Source organism: Diabrotica virgifera, chromosome 7 (assembly GCF_917563875.1).
Source record: "Diabrotica virgifera virgifera chromosome 7, PGI_DIABVI_V3a".
Taxonomy (NCBI): domain Eukaryota; kingdom Metazoa; phylum Arthropoda; class Insecta; order Coleoptera; family Chrysomelidae; genus Diabrotica; species Diabrotica virgifera.
This window is the reverse complement of record NC_065449.1, coordinates 141,469,337-141,491,951: the sequence shown is the minus strand read 5'-3', so window position 1 is coordinate 141,491,951 and position 22,615 is coordinate 141,469,337. Positions and strand designations below refer to the sequence as shown.

At 31.2% G+C, this 22,615-nt stretch overlaps 2 protein-coding genes across 4 annotated transcripts in view; one reads left to right on the top strand and one right to left on the bottom strand.

The window, feature by feature from the left end:
• The window catches only part of LOC114334652 (kelch-like protein 26), a 297,957-nt gene that overhangs the window by 100,279 nt on the left and 175,063 nt on the right, over nucleotides 1-22,615 (bottom strand). For all 3 annotated transcript variants that reach the window (XM_050656093.1, XM_028284744.2, XM_028284743.2), the window contains exon 2: nucleotides 349-493. In XM_050656093.1, the coding sequence (XP_050512050.1) occupies nucleotides 349-466 (118 nt within the window). In that variant the 5' untranslated portion in view covers nucleotides 467-493. The remainder of the gene's footprint in view (nucleotides 1-348; nucleotides 494-22,615) is intronic.
• The window catches only part of LOC114334651 (IQ and ubiquitin-like domain-containing protein), a 57,682-nt gene continuing 54,467 nt past the window's right edge, over nucleotides 19,401-22,615 (top strand). Inside the window, exon 1 of the mRNA XM_028284741.2 lies at nucleotides 19,401-19,685. Within this exon, the coding sequence (XP_028140542.2) occupies nucleotides 19,464-19,685 (222 nt within the window). The 5' untranslated portion in view covers nucleotides 19,401-19,463. The remainder of the gene's footprint in view (nucleotides 19,686-22,615) is intronic.

Here is a 22,615-nt window from a genome sequence, read left to right as displayed (position 1 = left end):
TAAATGTATAATAAATACATGTCTCTTTGTCGCTCTCATTTAAGGCGCATACCAACCATGAGAAATTGCTCAATCGGTATATGCCAAAAAATCGTAATTTAACAATAAAAATCGACCTCTTTCGGGAATTTCTAATAATTTTGTTTATTTAGCTAATAATGAATTTATGCGTAACTTTATGGACGCACTGTATAATATCATAAAATTTTTATAATTGGATTTTTTAAACGCATAAGATCTGACATCTTACAACATAATGCGGACGTATAAAAGGGACGTATTTTATTTTTCGACTTATAAAACCGCAGGTATATACGAGTAATAAAAATTGTAGTAAACTGATCTTACCAATGACTAGAGTAACATCAAGTAATTCTCCTCTCGTACGTAAAGAATTCAGTCCTTCGAGAAGGTGAGATTGATGAGAAGGATATTCATAGAGCCTAGATCGCAGCATCTTGAGCATGGCTGAAGCGAACTAATTTTACCATAACTGTAACAAGAAAAATCTATAATTAATGCTATGTACAGGGTATTTATATTGGAATCAAACTTTTAAAAAATATTCATTTCGAAGTTTAAACTTATGTAGACTCTCATAATCCATCATCCATGTTATTTCGCCATCTCTACATCCTTCTGTGTCGTCATTGGCGAATATCTTGGCCTAATTATCCATCTGCTATTCGACAAATTTTTACAAATATGTATTGGAGATTTTAAAAATCAAGGATTTAGATCAAGGATTTTTTGGATTCCTTCCAAAGGAGATTGATAAATTCTTGATTTTAAATTCTTCCATTCCATTCATTTTAAACTTTGGTATAAATAACACTAATTACACTAGTCAACAAATAAACAAAAAAAAGTTGCGACTGATGTTAAAATGGCTGTACCGGGGAGTTTAAAGCGTCCTGAATGCGAATTCAAACACCAAAATGTTCCACCACGTATACATTTTGGGTTATCTTTTTCTCAAAGTGCCGCGCATTTCTGCGTAGGCGTCCACAGTATATTGTCTGGTCAGGTGAAATGTTAGATTTGGAGTTATAGAATGCATCAAATATTGCTGTTTATTATAAAAATTCTTATATACTATATACACATAAGTTCAGAACTAGAAACAAAAACTATATTAACTCTTTTGTATACTAACAATTTTCCCATAACACTATTTGGATTAACACAAACACACATTTTATCCTGCATAGTAAAAAACTAGGAGAGCTCCTGGTTACGGTTCCTAAATATTATAAGTTTTACTGGCTAGTAAATTCCATTTAAAAAGATCCATTACTGTAATCTAGAACCTAAGGATTAAGCATGTCCTTTGGACAAGTGAAGGTCTGGAACTAAATCATGTAATTCGGCTTGTTGGATGCAATAAGGTGATATTTCGTCGCTTTCGGGAAAATAAGAATTATTATTTTCTGATACATCATCAGATTCACTTTTATCACCATACATTTCCAAATATTTCTCCCAATTTGCCGAGGTCCTGGAACTGGTAAATCTTCTCCATGAAAAACTGGTTATATTGCTGAGGTAATATCTGGATATTCAATTTTATGCTTGCTCTTCCTTGAAAACCCAGGCACTTTTGTCATGCAGGAGTAACAGTCGTTAAAACGGTTTAGAACTATATACTATATAAGTTTAAATGTCTACGTTTACTGATTAAGGATTAAATCTATAAATAAACCTTTGGTTTATTCTTTATTTAAATGTTAATGTGTTATTCGTAGACATTAGATATCCAAGTGTTGCCAAATTATGCACACTTTTTAGTAAAAACGTTAATTTGAAAAGATCGCGCCCCAAGATATTACAAATGACTGTTAAAAAAAATTAGTAAAATACTCACAACTAAAAAATCATAATTATTTTTTTTTTAAAAAATCATAACTCAAAAATCTTACGTGTTAGGAATTTTTTACCATCATAATCATATTCAGAGAGCAAAAATGAACAAAAAACAGCAGTTTTCATTCGAGTCGCAAATTGGTTGTAAACTAGTGTTATTTACGTTGAAATTTTGTTTGCTTTCTTTTCTTTATTAAGAATCTACTACAAAATATCCAAAAGATATAACTAAGCGTTGAGAACTTGATTTTAATATAGAAACTCTAATATAGGACTTTTCAAGGTCTGCAGTTTTTATATGAAATATATTTTTTAAATTTATAAGAAACATTTTTCTTATAGCAAAAAAAAGATTTTTTCACTTTTATTATTGTGTAAAAATAAAACGAACCAAAATCAGATATACGTCTTCACGGATTTGTCATCAGCTAGCCACTACATCTGTTAAAACCTTCAGATGTATAAGATTGTACGTAAAATCGACAATTTTTTCAAAGATACTGAACTACATACTGAATTTTAGCTGAATTAGGTTTTTATTAGAATATTCAGATTCTCTTTTTGTAGTAGCACTTTACCTTGATAATACAAGTACCTACCTTATTAATGTTTGTCTAAGAATTTGGCATATACAGGGTGTTCAGAAACTCTCCTGACAAACGAAGACTGGAGATTCTTCAGAAAATTTTAAACAAATTAAACCCAATTCACCTAGTCCGAAAATGCTTCCCAAGAGAACTAGAGCTCTTTGAAGATGGTGTCTTGTAATCAGTTTTTTTAAATACTTTTTTTAAATACTACAAAGAATTGTCGATTTTATCAATTGCGAATTTCTAGTAACGTTAAGGGGGGGTATGGTTTAAAATATTTAATTTTTTTTATTATTTCAAATAAAAGTGCATACTTTCAAGAATACTTTCTGAAAATTTCAAAATAATCGGAGTAAAATTACCAGAGATACAGGGTGTTGAATATCGCTACCTTCGACTCGCGTTGCCGCGGCTTCGCGCTAGCACGCTTGAGCGTAGTGAGAAACGTTAAACAACTGTTCGCCTTCTCTTTTGTAGATTACTCCGCAATTCAAAAAACATATTTCAATGTTCATCACTTTACGATTTGGCAGACAAATAAGAAGATGAAGATGCAGTTGTCAAAACTTTAAACGTATTTTTCTCAAAACTGCTTTTTCAAATGCGGTGGACATTGTAACTGAAAAACTACTTGACCGATCTACCTGAAATTTTGCATAGATTTTCTTTAGACATTTCGTGAGGTAACAACGTCGAGATATTTTTCGTTTTGTGCTTATTTTTTGTTCAACAATATTAAAACTGTTGGTTTTCACAAAATTTTTATCAAAAATTTCGTATTTTTGATTTCTGAGTGATACCAAAAATTCAAAAATCATTAAAAATAAAAAAAAACTCGACTTTGTTACCTCGCGAAACTCATAAGCTAATTAAATCTTTTTGAATTTTTTGTTTCGTATGATCCAGTGATGAGTTCTGACCGCAAAATCCATTTTTTTTGAGCTGCCTGCCAAAATTTGTCGCCAATGGCTTATTTTTCAACATTTTGGATTGAATTTTTTCTTAAATATTCTTTGAATTGTACTTAATATGTTAATTTAATTTAAAAATAAAATAATTCTACCATAGCTTCGAAAAAAATTCACAAAAATGTGCTTGATATGTTGATTTCAAACCATACACTCCCCTTAAAGGCGTCCTTTTTTGGGAATGGCATCGGTTATTTTATCGCATAATTTTTTGTCTTTCACTTTTAAGCATGTTTGTCCCTGGATTATTAAATTGTGAGGTATTTTATTACTAAAACGGGCTCCACACTCTCGGCGAAGTTACTTCGCCAAAGTTGACCGAAGTCCGAAGTACCTCTCTACACACTCATTCTACTTCGCGAGGAACACATTCAAGCGGTGCGATACCGACAAAGATCCCTTTGACTCGGACGCGCCAGACCGACAGATTTCGGAAGTAGAACGAAGTTAGGCAAAGTTACACAAGGTGGCCGTCTACACTCTCGTACTTGTTGAACCTCGATCGACTTCGGCGAGAGTGTGGACGGCGTTTAAAAGATACTCTCTCTTTAAGTCGGTAGGATTCACAGTTGTCATCAATTGCAAATTGCTATAGTGTTACTACTATATTACTACTTTTTATTACTACTATATTATCGTATATGTATTACTACTATCGGTCATATGACTTCGTTTTAGATAGGTCAACGGTTATTTTATCTCATACCTTTTTTGTCTTTGATTTTTAAGCGTTTTGACACTAGATTATTAAATTATGAGGTATTCTATTACTAGAAGTTACGTTTGCTTTAGGTCGGTATAATACAGCGTTTTTTTTTAAATTTTTTTCAAATTCAAATACCGAAAAATTTTCAAATCGATTTTTATAGAAAACGGTGCACCCTTCCGACTTAAATCAAGAGTACCTTTTAGTACTAGAATACCTCATAATTTAATAATCCAGTTTCAAAAATGTAAAAAAGTAAAAGGCAAAAAAATTATGCGATAAAAGAATCGTTGCCCTACCCAAAACGGAAACCGGATTGATGGAATCGATTTAATTCTGGAAGATAAATAGGCGTACCAGTTTTCGTTTTTCTAAATAGAAGCGTTCTGGAGTTATTAAAAAAATGTATTACAAGGCACCATCTAAAGCCGCAGTCTCTCTTATGCGATTGTCGCATGCGTTTGACGCAAGCAGCAGTCGCAAGCGATGTTCTGTGCACTCCTCAAATGTAAACTTTATACGGCCGGTCTGTCTTGTGCGTCCGACGCGAGGAATCGCATGCGCCTGCTGCATCGACTGGTAATGATAGCAGTGCTTTGCAGTGACTGCATGCGTCCATTTCATAAAACAACAAAAAATTTGACATAGAATTTAAAAGTTTGTTGTTTATTGTTTATCAAATTATGATAACGAGGTTCGAGGTTAAAAAGCTTTATTAATTAATATTTTAATAATACGTAATTTCCAGATATAAATAAGCAATTCTGTTGTTTTCATAATTGCACAGGAAATAAACATTTTGTACTAACCTTAATGTGACACCAAGTTTTTCTTCTGGTGTTATATATAGTGTTATCATTCTCTTTACCATTCTTGTAGGAGATTTCGTTATGTCTTCCTTAATAGCACATAACAAGAAATGGAGCTGGTTCTTCGTCACGCGAAAGAAACTATGAAACTTGGTCTCATTATCAACCATATATTTACTTATTAAATTGGTTTGGTATCCTTCTTCAACCCTATTCACATACATTTCATCAATTTTACTCTTTTTTGGTTTACCTTCATCTGAGAGCATCATTTTTAAAATGTTCTCCTCCAATTCTTGCTCTTTTAATATGTGAAGATAAACCTGTCTCTGTAGATGCACCAATTATATTATTATTATCACTAAATTAATTACTACTTACTACTATTACTACTACCTACTAATTATAAATTACTAAATATTACTACATATTATTATAAATGACTAATGAATATTATTAATTACTAAGTTATTACCATTATTATAAATTACTAAATATTCCTATTATTATTAATTAATAAGTATTACTATAATTATAAATTACTAAATATCAATATTATTATAAATTACTATGAAGCAATATCAATATTATTATAAATTACTCTGAAGCAATGTTACTGTTATTGGTGCTATTAGATAATATATCTAGAGTGCTATGTATTAAGAGTATAAGTCAAAAATGAAAATATTTTATTAGGACTTTTCAAAGTCTTTTTTACCACTGATGAAATAACTATTACAACTGAATATGAAAATGGTGACGAAATATGATTAATAAATTAGTAATTAACTATTTTACTTTCTACTTTGGTAATACCTTATTAATTATATAATTCAAAATATAGAAGCATCCCGAAAAATCTTTTTTATGACTTATACTCTTAGTACATAGCACGTTAGATATAACATATTATTTTTAAAATTCCCGCTTTTCATCAGCTGTTATATCTGATGCGTCGGATGCGTCTAAACGCACAAGAGAGACCACCCCAACCACTGCGTTAATTGCTTGCGACTGCTGCTTGCGTCAAACGCATGCGACAATCGCATAAGAGAGACTGCGCCTTAAGAGCTCTAGCTCCCGTAGACCCCGTTCACATGACAAGCGCTTAACGTGCGTTTTGATAACGCGCGATACCCGTGTTGAGTTGCCCCCCCCCCCCACTTGCAAAAATCAAAAAACAAATAGCCCTGATTTATGAGCTTTCATATTCCGCAAACTAAAATTTTTGAGCTCGTTCCACTGAGCAGGAATTTAATACTTTAGTGGGGGGAGCCCCCCCCCACTACTTAAAAATAGGAATATTGAATCAGTTTTTGCGGCAGAATTACGAGCTATTTATGAGCTCTTAAAATTATATAGTTTCGATTTTTGAGCTCATCCCCTTCACCCCCAAACAACCCTTTAATTGATTTAACTTAAGAGAAAAATGCTGAGAAAACTTAAAATATATCGTATTGCGGATATAATTCCTATAGCTTATATACTCTAAGAATAAACTATTAAATCACGTGCATTTCGATTATTGAGCTACAACCCCTTCGCAAGAAAACCACCCTACCTTCCCGGCTTAAGAGAAAGTTGTACTTAAAATGCATTAAATTAATTATTTGGCGACTACATATCATTTAATAATTTATAAGCTTCCAAATTACGCGCATTTAGATGAGTAAATTGCAATTTATTTTGTATAGTGCAGTCACTGAAGGTAAAAATCAACGATTACCTTCAGTTTCGGTGAACCTTCATCTATTTTCACTAAAATTGGTCAGTGGTTAGAGGATACGTCAAGAAACAAAGGTGACATGGTACCACCTTGCGCCTTTACCCTGAGGGTGGATACCGCCCCTTCTCGGGTTTGAAAATTATTTTATAAAAAATAACTGCACAAATCAATAAAATAACAAATTAAAAGCAAAATTTATTATATAAAGTTATTAAATTAAGTCAATACCTTTTAAGTTATTAAAGATCAAAGATTTTAATTATTCGTGAAAAAAATGCATGTTTTGAAGCGGTTTTTCTTAAATCACTGAAAAACTGTAAGTTTTTACAAAAATGTTAATAGTAGTTTAATTCGTATAGCTTATATTCTAAGAATAAACTCTTAAATCACGCACCTTTCGATTATAGAGCTACAACCCCTTCGCAAGAAAACCATTCCATATTCCCGGCTTAAGAGAGAGTTGTACTTCAAATAATTTAAATTAATTATTTGGCGACTACGTATCGTTTAATAATTTATGAGCTCGCAAAATATACGCATCTCAATTATTGAATTGCCATTTTCTTTCTATAGTGCAGTCACTGAAGGTAAAAATCAACTATGACCTTCAATTTCGGTAAATCTCCATTCATTTTCACGAATTGACAATAACAACTTGCGGTTTTAGCCTGGGGTATATGTCACCCCTTCTCGGGGGTGAAAATTACTTTATTAAAAATAACCCCACAAATCGAGAGAGGGACAAATTGTAAGCAAAATTTGTTATATAACGTTATTAAAACAAATCAATAATTTTTGAGTTATTAAAGATCAAATATTTTAATTTTTGTAAAAGAAAATGCATGCTTTAAAGCGATTTTTCATAAATAACTCAAAAACTCTAAGTTTTTACAAAAAAGTTTTCATCGCTAAAATTGAACCTAATAAAAAATATAATAAATTGCTTACTTGAAAAACCCTTTAATGTTAATTTAAAGTTATTGGTAATTAAATGTATATTTTTTTCTGCGACTGTTTAAATCTAAGGATTCAAGCTTAAATAACGGGAGAGCGATGCATTTTATAACACTTAGGTACTAAATACTTGTCAAAGTACTTAGAAATACCTATCAAAAATGAGCTCCAGAAAAATTTGATGGCCCAAAATTTATACTTATAAAGTATACAGCTATAAAACTGTAAAACATTTAATCTTTCAAATACTTTATTTTTTTAGATCATATTTAAAATAATAACTCCAACAATACTGGATTGACGTAAAAAATTATAGATAACGAAATTTGAGTTTTTTTTTATTAGCAAAGGTTTTACTTGTCTTTTGATTTATGTATGAATCAAAATAACGAAGATAGAAACGTTTAAGCCTAAATTTTACTACGAGAACAATGTAACTGGAGCCCTTTAACCTATTATCCTAACACAGCGGTTCTCAACCGCCGTGGCGCGACACACTGGTGTGCCGGAAGAACCTATCAGGTGTGTCGCGAGATTTACGAATACTTACGATATTTTTATTTATATTTTTTTACTTGTTATAATATACCAATCATGCATTCAACAATTTTTTTTAACTATTACCATTTTTTTAACCATTTTTTTAACTATTAGGTATATACCACGTCATACCAATCAATAAAGTGCCAATTCGTAATTGTTTCCTCTCTTAGTCCATGTGGTGAGACCGCTCCCGTCTGAAAAACATTTCTAATTCGGTTTCTCTGCGGATTCATATTCAAAAATGTTCCCTTTAAAGAAATCTGAAATGTACCGGACGGAATTTTTTAGCAGAAATTGTTTAAACAATTTTTTTAAACAAATACATAATATCACCTTTTATTGCTTTAAAAAATATATTTTTAGGTTTTTTGGGTCATTCTAAACAAGAAAGGGATCTTGTGATTTTTCTCAAAAATTGACAGTTTTCGAGTTATAGGCGATTTAAAATCTAAAAAATGCGAAAATACGCAGTTTAGAGGCTTAAAAACTCATATTTAAATTAGTATTTTTAAGGGTGCCACTAAATTGGATTAAACTTTAATCATTCCTTTTCAAGAATCCGAAGAGTAATCGGATCTAACTTCAATTTAGACCGTAGTTTTTTAATTGTTAATTATGCTTGTCAATCCGATGTTTTTGACGGTGCGGCGCGCACTATTTTCAAAAATCTCCTATTTTCCTCCGAAAAATATTTTTTCTAGATTCTTTGGGACATTCTAAATAAAATAAGTTTCTTGACATTTTTCTCAAAATGACAAAAAAACACATTTTCGCATTTTAAATCGCTTATAACTTTAAAACTAGTAAATTTTGAGAAAAATGTCAAGAAACTTATTTTATTTAGAATGTCCCAAAGAATCTAGAAAAAATATTTTTCTGAGGAAAATAGGAGATTTTTGAAAATAGTGAGCGCTGCACCGGCAAAAAACCGGATGGACATGCATAATTAACAATTAAAAAACTACGATCTTAATTGAAGTTAGACCCGATCACTCTTCGGAATCTTGAAAAGAATGTTAAAACTTCAATCCAAGTTATTGGCACCCTTAAAAATACCAATTTATATATGAGTTTTTAAGCTTCGAAAATGTGTATTTTCGCATTTTTTAGATTTTAAATCGCCTATAACTCGAAAACTGTCAATTTTTGAGAAAGATCACAAGATACCTTTCTTGTTTAGATTGACCCAAGAAACCTAAAAATATATTTTTGGCGCAATAAAAGATGATCTTATGTATTTGTTTAAACAATTTCTGCCCAAAAATTTCGTCCGGCACCCTTCAGATTTGTTTAAAGGGGACATTTTTGAATATGAATCCGCAGATAAATCGAATTAGAAATGTTTTTCTGACGGGACCGGTCTCACTACATGGACTATCTAACTGTTTTTAAAATTTAACCGACATAACTTGCGTTATACGTTTATGCGTTACCACTAGCAAAAATTTGTACATATAAGGGTGTCGCGAATCTGTAAGGAGTACATTAGTGCGTCGCTGAGTAAAAAAGGTTGAGAACCGCTGTCCTAACAAATAAAGTATTTGAAAGATTAAGCCGGTACTTTATATCTCGGTTGACAGCCGGTTAGTTAACCGGAGTTTAATCGGGACCTCTTTAGGGTCTCTTGCGTTGTAATAAATGCAATTACAAGTATTATTATGATTATAAATAAGAATAATAATAATACTTATAATTGCATTTATTACAACGCAAGAGACCCTAAAGAGATTAATTATTTATATGGGAAATAAGCCACAATTAAAATGAAAAAAATAATTTTATTAACGTTTCGACGCCCAAATCGGGTGCCGTTGTCAAAATACAAAATATTACTAAAATAAACTAAAGTGTTGTTGCTAAGCAAAAAAATTCTTCTAATAATTTATTTAATCTCACTCATTTATATTGGCAATTCAGACATATATTATACATTTTAAAGTAGAAGACTTTAAAATGATATTGCCAATATTTATGAGTTGCGTTCCTGGGACGACTTACTGAAAGATAGTTCATTCGATTACATGAAATTAACCCCAACTGAATTGTCTGAATTGCCAATATAAATGAGTGAGATTAAATAAATTATTAGAAGAATTTTTTTGCTTAGCAACAACACTTTAGTTTATTTTAGTAATATTTTGTATTTTGACAACGGCACCCGATTTGGGCGTCGAAACGTTAATAAAATTATTTTTTTCATTTTAATTGTGGCTTATTTCCCATATAAATAATTAATCATAAAAATGCCACAAGGAAATAGCTTCAGAACAACATTAAGACCCTAAAGAGGTCACGATTAAACCCCGGTGAACTAACCGGCTGTTAATCGAGACATAACGTATCGGGCCTAAATGTAATACAGTTTTATAGCTCTTGAAATTACCTTTCAAATAGTTGGATGTGCATAATATCATAAAAATTAACAGAGTGATTAAAAAAAAAATATTTTTTTTTGTAAAAATTTTTGGAGTATAAATTTTGATGCTATCAACTTTTTCTGGAGCTCATTTGATAGGTATTTCTAAGTACTTTGACAAGTATTTAGTAAGTGTTATAAAATGCATCTCTTTCCCGTTATTTAAGCTTGAATCCTTAGATTTGAATAGTCGCAGAAAAAACTATACATTTAATTACCTATAACTTACTTTAAATTTACATTAAAGGGTTTTTAAAGTCAGCAATTCATTATATTTTTTATTAGCTTCAATTTTAGTGATGAAAACTTTTTTGTAAAAACTTACAGTTTTTAAGTATATGCTTTAAAGCATATAAAGCATTTTTCTTTCACAAAAATTAAAATATTTGATCTTTAATAACTCAAAAAGTATTGATTTATTTTAATAACATTATATAACATATTTTGCTTAGAATTTGTCCCTCTCTTGATTTGTGGGGTTATTTTTAATAAAGTAATTTTCACCCCCGAGAAGGGGTGACATATACCCCCGGCTGTTGTTATTGTTATTTTTTTTTCTTGACGTATCCTATATCCGCTCACCAATTTTCGTGAAAATGAATGGAGATTTACCGAAATCGAAGGTCATAGTTAATTTTTACCTTCAGTGACTTCACTATAGAAAGAAAATGGCAATTCAATAATTGAGATGCGTATATTTTGCGAGCTCATAAATTATTAAACGATATCTAGTCGCCAAACAATTAATTTAAATTATCTCTTAAGCCGGGAATACGGGATGGTTTTCTTGCGAAGGGGTTGTAGCTCAATAATCGAAAGGCGCGTGATTTAAGAGTTTATTGTTAGAATATAAGCTATACGAATTAAACTACTATTAACTTTTTTGTAAAAACTTACAGTTTTTCAGTGATTTACGAAAAACCGCTTCAAAACATGCATTTTTTTTCACGAATAATTAAAATTTTTGATGTTTAAAAACTTAAAAAGTATTGACTTATTTTAATAACTTTATATAATAAATTTTGCTTATAATTTGTTCTTTTATAGATTTGTGCAGTTATTTTTTATAAAATAATTTTCACCCCCGAGAAGGGGCGGTATCCACCCTCAGGGTAAAGGCGCAAGGTGGTACCATGTCACCTTTGTTTCTTGAGGTATCCTCTAACCACTGACCAATTTTCGTGAAAATCGATGAAGGTTCACTGAAATTGAAGGCAATCGTTGATTTTTACCTTCAGTGACTGCACCATACAAAATAAATTGCAAGTTACTGATCTAAATGCGCGTAATTTGGGAGCTTATAAATTATTAAATAATATGTAGTCGCCAAATAATTAATTTAATGCATTTTAAGTACAACTTTCTCTTAAGCCAGGAAGATAGGGTGGTTTTCTTGCGAAGGGGTTGTAGCTCAATAATCGAAATGCACGTGATTTAATAGTTTATTCTTAGAGTATATAAGCTACAGGAATTATATCCGCAATACGATATATTTTAAGTTTTCTCAGCATTTTTCTCTTAAGTTAAATCAATTAAAGGGTTGTTTGGGGGTGAAGGGGATGAACTCAAAAATCGAAACTATATAATTTCAAGAGCTCATAAATATCTCGTAATTCTGCCGCAAAAACCGATTCAATATTCCTATTTTTAAATAGCGGGGGGGGGGGGGGGGGGCTGACTCAGCCCCCCACTAAAGTATTAAATTCCTGCTCAGTGGAACGAGCTCAAAATTTTTAGTTTGCGGAATATGAAAGCTCATAAATAGCTCATAAATCAGGGCTATTTGTTTTTTAATTTTTGCAAGTGGGGGGGGGGGCAGCTCAACACGGGTACGCGCGATTACAACTACATGCATTTTATTTGAAACTGTTCACATGCTAACGCGCGTTTTAAGACATTAAAAAACGCGCGTTGGCATGTGAACGGGGTCTTAAGAAACATTTTCGAACTAGGTAAATTGGGTTAAATTGTCTTAAAATTATCTGAGAAATCTCTGGTATTCGTTTGTGAGGAGAGTTTCTGGACACCCTGTATAAAAAATTAAAAGATAAATATCATACTACTTATTCTATTTTAACAATCTATATCACGTGTACGGCTATTTTCTTACTTTGTTTTTATAAACTGTTACATTTTCATTCGTTTCGAATATACACATACTTATAAGTCTACAACTGTTTACTAACTGTACAATATGTACGATAATACGTTGCTTAATTATTAACACCAAACATTTGTACTTGATGTAACAGTAAAAAATCCAAGTGGCAGATGGTAAGTTTGTGAAAGTGTGCGATGAATAATTTACCAATTTACGTATTATCGAATGATCATAAAATCTTCTTAATATGTATGTATAAAAATTAAGGAAGGAAATACTTAATTATAGTTATTAGTTAATATTTTAAAATTATTCTAAGAAACCTCGAAAACAAATCAAAGAGATAAACAGGAAGAATATACATTGTTCAAACAACCGACCTTAATAGTGCAGTCACTGAGGGTGGATATGAGCTATTACCTCCGATTTCGTTCAACCTCCATCGATTTGCATGAAAATTGATGAGTGGTTAGATGATATTTCAAGGAACAAAGATGACATGGTGCCAACTTGCGCTTTTACCCTGGGGGTGGGGGCCACCCCTTCTCGGGGGTGAAAATTATTTTATTAAAAATAACCCCATAGTTAGATAGGGGGAAAACTTCTAAGCAAAATTTGTTATATAAAGTTATTAAAATAAATCAAAACTTTTTGAGTTATTATTGATCAAAAATATTAATTTTTCGTGAAAAAATGCATGTTTTTAACCGATTTTTCATAAATAACTCAAAAACTATAAGTTTTTACAAAAAAGTTATTATTACTAAAATTGAAGATAATAAAACATGAAATAAACTCCTTACTAAAAAAACCTTTTAATGTTAACTAATCGTGAGTTATAGGTAATTGAATGTATATTTTCTTCGGTGAGTACCCAAATCTAGGTGTTCAAGCTTAAATTACGGGAAAATAATGCATTTTATAGCATAAACATTTGTGAAAGTACTTACAAATATCTATCAAATGAGATCCCGAACAAGTTGATAACATTAAAATTTATACAACAAAAATTTTTCAAACTTTATCTTTCAAAAATTTTTCAAAAAAATGTTATCGTTTTTTTAAAATACCTCCGTTCATTTTTACGATATCAGGTTCACCTAAAAACAATTTGAAAGACAATTCCAAGGGCTATTAAAACACGTTGAATTTAATCTGTTAAACCTATTACTTTTTTAAAAATCAAAGGTTAAATGGCCACGGTTGCATGGTTCTCGCAGGAAAATTTAAGCTTTAGACGTTTCTATCTCGGTTATTTTTCACCCTACAGAAAAGTAAAATATTTGATATAGAAAAAATTAAAATTTGGTCATATTTGGTTATAAATATATCCAAGTATTACAGTGGATCCCAACCAACCTCAGAACAAGGCGAAGACCAAGAAGATCGTGGAAACAAGAAGTAGACAGGACGATAGAATGCAGTGAAAAACTTCGACCTAAATAATTGGAGGTAAACCAACTCATAATATTTACATAAAAACCTTGTCAAATATCCGGCCAAATCAAAGTCTCCAAAAGAGTACTTTCTTTTTGTTTTTTCTCTGAGCTACACGTTGAATGCCGGTTTTGTAAGTTATCTAAAATAAAGGGTGCGACATTAGTGCGAGTAAGTCCAATTTCATGTTTGTCATAAGAGATACGAAAAAAAATTATTTAGATGTGGCATAGATAGGACTATACAAGGCCACCCGTATTCACAGGACAACATACCTATCTGTTTATTAATTGAACATCCTGTATATTTTTTCATTTTTGAAAACTACTCGATGTGTTGTTTTTTAAACTATACAGTGGTGACTAATCTATTTATGACAAATCACTACAATTCTACAGGGTGTGAATGTTGCTACGAAATTAATAAAAACACAAAATTATCATAAACACCATATAATCGAACAGATAATGGATTGTAGATTAGTCCAGGGTAATAAGGTTTTTTCCAAGACACTTCAACAGCCAGCGTACTGAAGCGTTTTTTCGTACCTATAAGAACAAATTGTAAGTATTTCCTGCGTAGGATCTGGCTGCCTTTTTATTTATAAACAATTTAGTGTCAAAAAACGGCCTGTTTTCCTTTTTTTTTTAATAAATGGAAAACAATGAAACTTATGGTTTTTTTAGTACATACATCTTCGAGAGCATGGAAAAATCTTTAAAATGGCGTATTACAAAGTTTGATATACCCATTTATTGTTAATATAATTACGAAAAAAGGTCGAAATTGCAAAAAAATTAATTTCGCAATAACTATTGTAAAAATTAGTATACAGCTTTGAAATTTTTGTCACATGGGGATTCTTTTGTGCTTAATATGTGACAAAAATGTCAAAGCGATTCATTCAATTGTTTAAATTTTATTCATGGGCACCGAAAGCAAAGTACGCATTTATAAGACATGTTTAGACCCATACTGACATACGCAGCTGAGACAAGGGCCGAGACAACAAAGACCAAACAAATAATGAAAACAACAGCGATGAAAACCCTAAGATCCATAAGAGGTATCACACTCAGAGATAGAATACCAAACGAAGACACATTGAGAGAGCTAGGCGTTCAAGACGTAGTGAGATAGACAAGAGCACGACAACGCATGTGGAGAGACACGTAGATCGGATGGACCCTGAACGTAAGGCGAAATGGGCGAAGACACAGAAGCCCAACACCAAGCGACCCATAGGAAGACCCAAAAAACGGTGGTACGAGAGCTGGAGCTCCGGATGGCAGTAGAGACTGTAACAGAAGAAACAGGACATAGTCCTATTAAAAGAAGAAGAAGAGACAATTATCTTTTAAATTACCTCGTATAAAATAACAAACCCTGATATTTTAAGAAATAAAAACAGAAGAGAATCCAAAAATGTAAAAATATACAGGGTGTTCCATGAAAAAAACATAAGTTCGTGTCACCCTGTCAATACGGGTGGTCCTATATATTTGAAAATATTTTTAAATCATAGTCCTATCTCTGCCCCAACTTTTACCTAAATATTTTTTTAGTAGATCTTACGACAAACGAGAAATTAGACTTCTTCGCACTAATGTCGCACCCTATATAAATTATTTAATGTGCATAAGGCTGATCTTTATGATTGGGTTCTGGAGTGATTGTCTTGTGTCAATTTTTACTTTTGATTATGATTTTTTTTTTGAAATTTGCCCTTAATCTCAATTAGAAATGTGTTACTATTTGACATTTCTACTTATAGCTCGGAAATTATTTTCAAAATAGAAAAAAAAAAGACAAATTATATAAATAATTTTAACTGCACTTACGTTGAATTCTCAAAAAATATAACAAAAATATTCTTGGTTTGTAATAAACTATGAAATAATTTAAATTCCTTTACAGGGAGATAGTGTTTTGGCTGACTTATAACTTTGTGGGCACGTCCCAGCTGAGATAATACATTTTTCCTAAAATTATTTAATAAAAATATACTTCAAGCAATTATTAAATAACAAAATATGTATTCGTAACTTAAACTTTTTAAGACACTACTAGTATACAACTAAAAATTTTCTTGAATGTGTAAAGGTATTTGATCAATAGGGTGCACTTTATAGACCAGTCACTTATCCAAGTTACTTATTACGACAACGTCGTGATGTGTATGTGGGCATGGGATATTAACTGCGAAACCTATGGTTTCATTCGCCTAATCATATTTGACTTTGATTCTTAATATAAGACAAGAAAATAAAATTAATTCAAAAATAATGTTTCACATTATTGACAGACCATTTCTTAATTCAGTTATATCGACAATTTGTGTGCTTTCTGGTTATTCATTTTCTTTAATTTTTAGATTTTTAGTCTGCATTTATATAAAACAACTGTTGTTTTTCAAACTTTTTAGCGACGTATTAGTATATAATATAATATTTATGGATTACCGTCGAAGGCCGACATGATCAACCAAAAAAAGAAGATGAATCTGGTTATTTTTCTAGTGACATTATTAGTTGTAAATCTATCTTTTGAGTTTACTCCTCCTAGTTTAAAAACGGGGTATAGCTCATAGCTTATAACAAATAATCCGTTTTTTAACCTCTAAATTAACATTTAGTTATTTAAAAAAAAGTATAAAAAACAACGAAATAGTAGATGATCTGGCTAAAAAAGCAACAACGAAGGAATCCACTCTGCATACTTATCAACTTCCTATGGGAGACATAATTTCTATTATGAGATCTATCAAACGGACGAAATGGCAGGAACAATACAATAATTCAGACAAAGGAAATTATTACAAAAAAATCCAGCCTACACTTCCCATCAAGACATGGTTTAATCAAGTTTCCAACAAAGGCTTTATCAAAACTATTTGTCGAATAAGAAGTAATCACTGTCTGACTCCAGTCTACAAAAGAGAAATAGGACTTGTAGATAATGATGAATGTTTATGTGGAGAGCTAGCTGATCTACAACATATGCTATTAGAATGTCCTTTACATTTTATTGAAATATCAAACTTTTTTGCCAATCTAGTTCAAGTTAATGTACAATTTCCTTTTAATCTTATATACCTTTTACAATCAAACAATCTAGATGTTTATAAAATTTTGTACAACCATGTTAATTGTTTAAAATTAAAGCTCTGAGAAAAAAAGAAAAAAAAATAAAAAAAAAAAATAATTAAATAAAATAAAAAGTTACTAAGATCTAAACCTCCGCGAGGTTGAATCGGGCTTAGGTCTTAGCGCGATAAAAAAATATACAAAAAAAAAAAAAAAAACTAAAAAAAAAATAAAAAATGTAATAAAAAAAATGTTAAAAAATATAATAAAAAAAAAATAAAAAAAACAGAGTAAAAAAAACAGTAGTACTAATAGTTTTAAATTTAGATACTAAGCATATATTTTGTAAAAGAGAGAATTCAAAACACATTGACTGGCCAGTTGGTTGTTTAAACCAGTGCCAATAAAACATAAACACACACACACAGTTATTTAAAAAGTGCTAGAACCACGTCAACGGGGTATTATTAAATATGTTTTAAGGGTTTTTGTTTTCTTTATATGTTTGCTCCATGATAATTAGCTTCTCTGAAAGAATCCGTGCGTCTACCTCTTTTGTTTCCCTACATTTCGCATAGTCTTCTCATATCGCATTTTTTGTTACTACATACCCTTTTTTGTAACCTTAAATCTAATCCTAAATTTACCAACAACAGGAACATGATCTGACGATAAACTTGTACTATATATTTGCTTATTTTCAATAAAAACACTTTAATTTCTGATTCCTACGGTTTAAATATTTATTTTCTGTAGATGTTATTGGACAACATATATGCCAATACACAAACGAGAAGTATAAAAACGTCCATTGTAATATTAGCCAGTTTCTAATTCTTACAACAAACGTACCTTTTTTAATGGCATGGACGCATGGACTAGGGGTCAATCAGCAAGCCACAACATGACTAATATATCAAGAAGAATAAACGTTTAAAGACCGCAAAGTTCATGAAATACCATAATGATGTAATTTAAGTACTGAAATTAAAAAAAAGGTACTCATCGGCCTGGATCCCGTGTACCAAAAAAAGTTTATTAATAGCAAGCTGACGATTTGTTAATAGCTTAACGGTGTCTAGTCGGACACATTTTGATGTATGGGAACACTGGAACAGAAAAGTTTTAATTGTGGAACGTGTCATCCTGACAAGTTTATGATTGTGAAAACTAGCGGGTTTATTCAATAGCAAACTTTATATAATATATGAAAATATGTTTGTCCGACAGATATGTGCATTTTAAGAAGTCCGACACGCAGAACCTGTCAAATGACTGGAATTATGTTGGTGGTAAATAACAGTATGATTTTTGCATGAGAGTTTAATGAAAGGGTAACCATCAATTGGAAGTTCTGTCCAACAAAATACATGGGACGTTCGAAACCTGTAACCTGTTCCGCAATTAAAACTTTCCCTGTACCAGTGTTCCCGTACATCAAAGTTTGTCCGACTAGACACCGTTAAGCTATTAACAAATTTTCAGCTTGCTATTAATAAACTTTTTTTGGTAGGTAAGTGGGATCCAGGGCTATCAGCTGAGGTAAGTTAATTATAGCTTCTTTGAAACATCATAGATCATAGTAGGTGTGTTTAAAAACGATCCGCATAAAATTATACAACAATATCAATAATACAAGAATCATAAACGAGACGGGGATGTCCTAAGAGTTCCATAGCAAACTTTTTTTCTTCCGCAAGCTCCCGACTTAATTCGAAAGCTGCCTTGCTATGGACTGTCCCAGTTGATCACCACATTTTCTCTATTTACATATACATACAGATATCTATTTTTGGCTCACATATTTTGGTTTATTTCCTATAATACGAATTATGACGATGTGCAAAGTTGCAGTGGAAGAACTATATCACTCATGAATGAATTTCTTGGAAATTAGAAATACTGTTTATACTATTATAGTCACACATTTAGTCGCCTATCTTGAACAAAACAATCAAAATTTTTTGATTTTACTCAAACCTGAAAACCAAAATTACATTCCAACCATAGCCGCAAATTCAGAATTAAATTGTATCTTACAAATAAAAAGTTTCTAATTATATAAAGCGAAGTTCTTCAGTTTGGTTTTGACTACATTTTTAAATATACTTCGCATCTTGTAGTGGCCTAATATACCCAACCAAACTAGTAACTATAACAACCGATAGCTAAATCCGTCATAAGAAAATCTGAAATTTTATTGTGTCAGTTGTGTGCATGTTTAACTTTTTCCTGTAGTTCCTAATTTTATTCCTAAAACAACAATGACGTGCGATCAATGTATGTGTAAGTGTGGCCCAAAATGTGACTGTGATTGTGTTTGTAAGGAAAAATCCACAGTAATTTGGATGAAAGATGCAGATGCTGATTTGGAATGGCCTTCCTTTTCGAAGATGTACACAGAAACTCAAATCATTATCAAATTCACTATATCCAATTCTAAAGGGTTCACGCAAACCTATACTTCGCAGCAAACTGTATTAGAGGTAATCTAAGGCCGTTTTTAAATATTAGGATTAAAATGTTCTTCTAAAAAGTGCCACTTCTGTTACGGAGGTTGGCAATTTATCGTGACTCCCAATTCGGAGCAAATGCTCCACACTTATTTTAACCCTCCAGCGGTGAAGTAAGAAATTTACACATTATTGGTGACCTCTATCGCATATCGCACTATATAGAGCCATATCGCTTTTTATATTCGTATAAACACACATTTGTCAAATAATTATACTTAATAAAGGACTGGCCATCTTCTAGTATTCCGAGCTACATTGTATTTTGATTATAACGATCTACCATGTCAACTCATACCATCGTTTTTTTAGTCAATAATCATCATAGGTTTTTGTGTAGTTCCATCGGTCTCGTCACCGTCATGCATGGACGAAGGTTTTTCTTCGGTTTTGGAATGTGTGATGCTAAAATACAATTTTCTCTAAATGCAAACAATGCAGACACAATTGGTGTCTGAGACACCAATACTTGGTTACTAACACTAAGGAACTAAAAGATGGTTTACTTCATAGTCGGAACTGTGGACCGCACGTCACCCCTGGAGGGTTAAGATATAACCATACCATTATCTTATGTTTTTTAGCCGAAATAAATCTTCCGTTTTTAAATCGTTTCCTTTTTCTTTCTTCCTTCTTCTCTTTAAATGTTCGAAATATGATCAACCCATGAAGGCACGTATCCACGTGTAGGGGTCGCCAACTTCTTGAAAATTTCAAGATCTTGTCTTGATTTCAAGACAAGATCAAAACAAGAAGTAATTTTAGATTTCAAGACAAGACAAGAAATTTTATATCAATACCAAGATTTCTTGTCAAGAAAACAAGAAATCTTGAAATATCTTGACTAATAATGAAAACTCTAAAACGTATTTATTTGTGAAAAAGATAACATTATTTTAACATATAACATATTTTAATTTATTGAACACTTTTTGTGTTAAAACGATTTACAAAAATGTAAATTAAAAATAATAATTAATGATACTTACCTAATCCTGTTGAAAATAAAATTGCAAACTAGATTTTATTTTAAATAACAAGTTTAGCACATTTTTAAATCGGAAGTGATAAGCCATGAATTAAGGCAGATAACACTTCTCATGGAGTCAACGCCTAGCAGATTTCTTGGCTTTGTTATTGTTAAAGCTGCTCTTGAAAATAGCATTTCCGCAGGTATAGGCTATTGATTATGTACTATAGAAAGGAACTACAACGTTAACGGGGTTTTATTATTTCATATGGTCAATGAATCTCTATATATGAAAAAACCGCGGAGTGCTACCATTTAAAGGGGTGCGTTTTTGAGAAATGGGTGAATTAGTCCCTGGGCATAGGTTACATTAGGGTGAGTTCTATGCACTCTTGGTACAAACACGTCTACATAAAAATTGTTCCCGGTTAAATTTCCTATCTAAATATAACTTTTTAAAGTCAAAGATACTTTTTTTTACAAAAATATATTCAAAAGAAAAAGCACAAAGAAACCCAAAAGAAAGAAATTTTGTTTTGTGTCCCATAACTTTTGTCCACGGGGATATAGGTATAGACATTGCTTCACAGAAAAAAAACTTACATATTTTGTCTTTAAAATGATGTTTGGTAAAGGTCATTAGGATTTAAAGTTTTCGAAATATGATTTTTCAAAGTTCACCACTCACAGCAATTTTCGGCAATTTTCCTTGTTATTTCGCAAATATTGTTCTGTAACTTGTTTCTACGTAACTTTAGCTATATGCAATGGTGCACGTAATATGAATAGAAATCAATTACCTTTAAAATATTCTACTGTATAATGTTATACGACTTCTTTTAAAGAGGTTATCTTTTTCAAGACTTTATACTTTTAACGAGTTTTTATACTTTTTACGATTATTTTTAAATTTCCCATTATAACTTTTTTTTCTACATTTAGGTACTTATATATTATATAATAAAAAAGAAAGCTTATTCTATTTACTTTAAAATGGTGTATTATAAAAAATTCTAGGATTATTTTTGAATAAGATATGCTTTTTCAAAATGTAATAAGTACTTGCAACGATTTTTGATTTTAGGATTATTTTTTAAATTCCTCATTATAACTTTCTTATGTGACTGTGTGTTATGATTGAATCTTATTTTTATAGCTAATACTTTGGATCCACTTGACTCGGCCGGGCAAACTTCAAAATATGGATTAATTCTAATAGTTTATTTTCAAAGCTCCTGCACCACAAGCTTTGCTTGAAAAAATAGCATGTAAATGTACCGAAGGATGTACAAAAAACTGCGGTTGTAGGAAGATAGGAATTAGTTGTTCAATATTCTACAAAGGGTGCATGTGCATGGGTACTAATTGTGGGAACTCTAAGATAACTGAGGTGTCAGAAGAAGATATTGAAGCTAATACTAACGAGGAGATGGACTTTGATTTTGAAAATTTTTTAAATGTCAACGCTTAAATAATTTTAACTAAAGTGATGTTTTCTGAGACTAATGTTTATGTAATTTTTGTAAAAGAAATAATTTTAAATAATACACGTAAAAAAATATCAACGAATCACTCGGTTTCCATTACATATTTAAATATAGATGATACACCATTTTAAACAATAGAAAGTAAGCCCTCTTTATTGAGCAATACATGGTATATTTATATACAAGAAAAAAAAAATATAATGAGAAATTTCAAAAATAATCGTAAAAAATGTAAAAAATAATATTTTCTTATATTAGGTATTATACAGGGTGGGGCATTAGTGTGACAAAGTCCAATTACTCGTTTGTCGTAAGAGATACGAAAAAAAGTTATTTAGGTAAAAGTTGGGGCACACATAGTACCATAATTTAAAAATATTTTCAAATATACAGGGTCGTCCGTATTGACAGGGTGACACAAACTTATGTTTTTTTTAATGGAACAC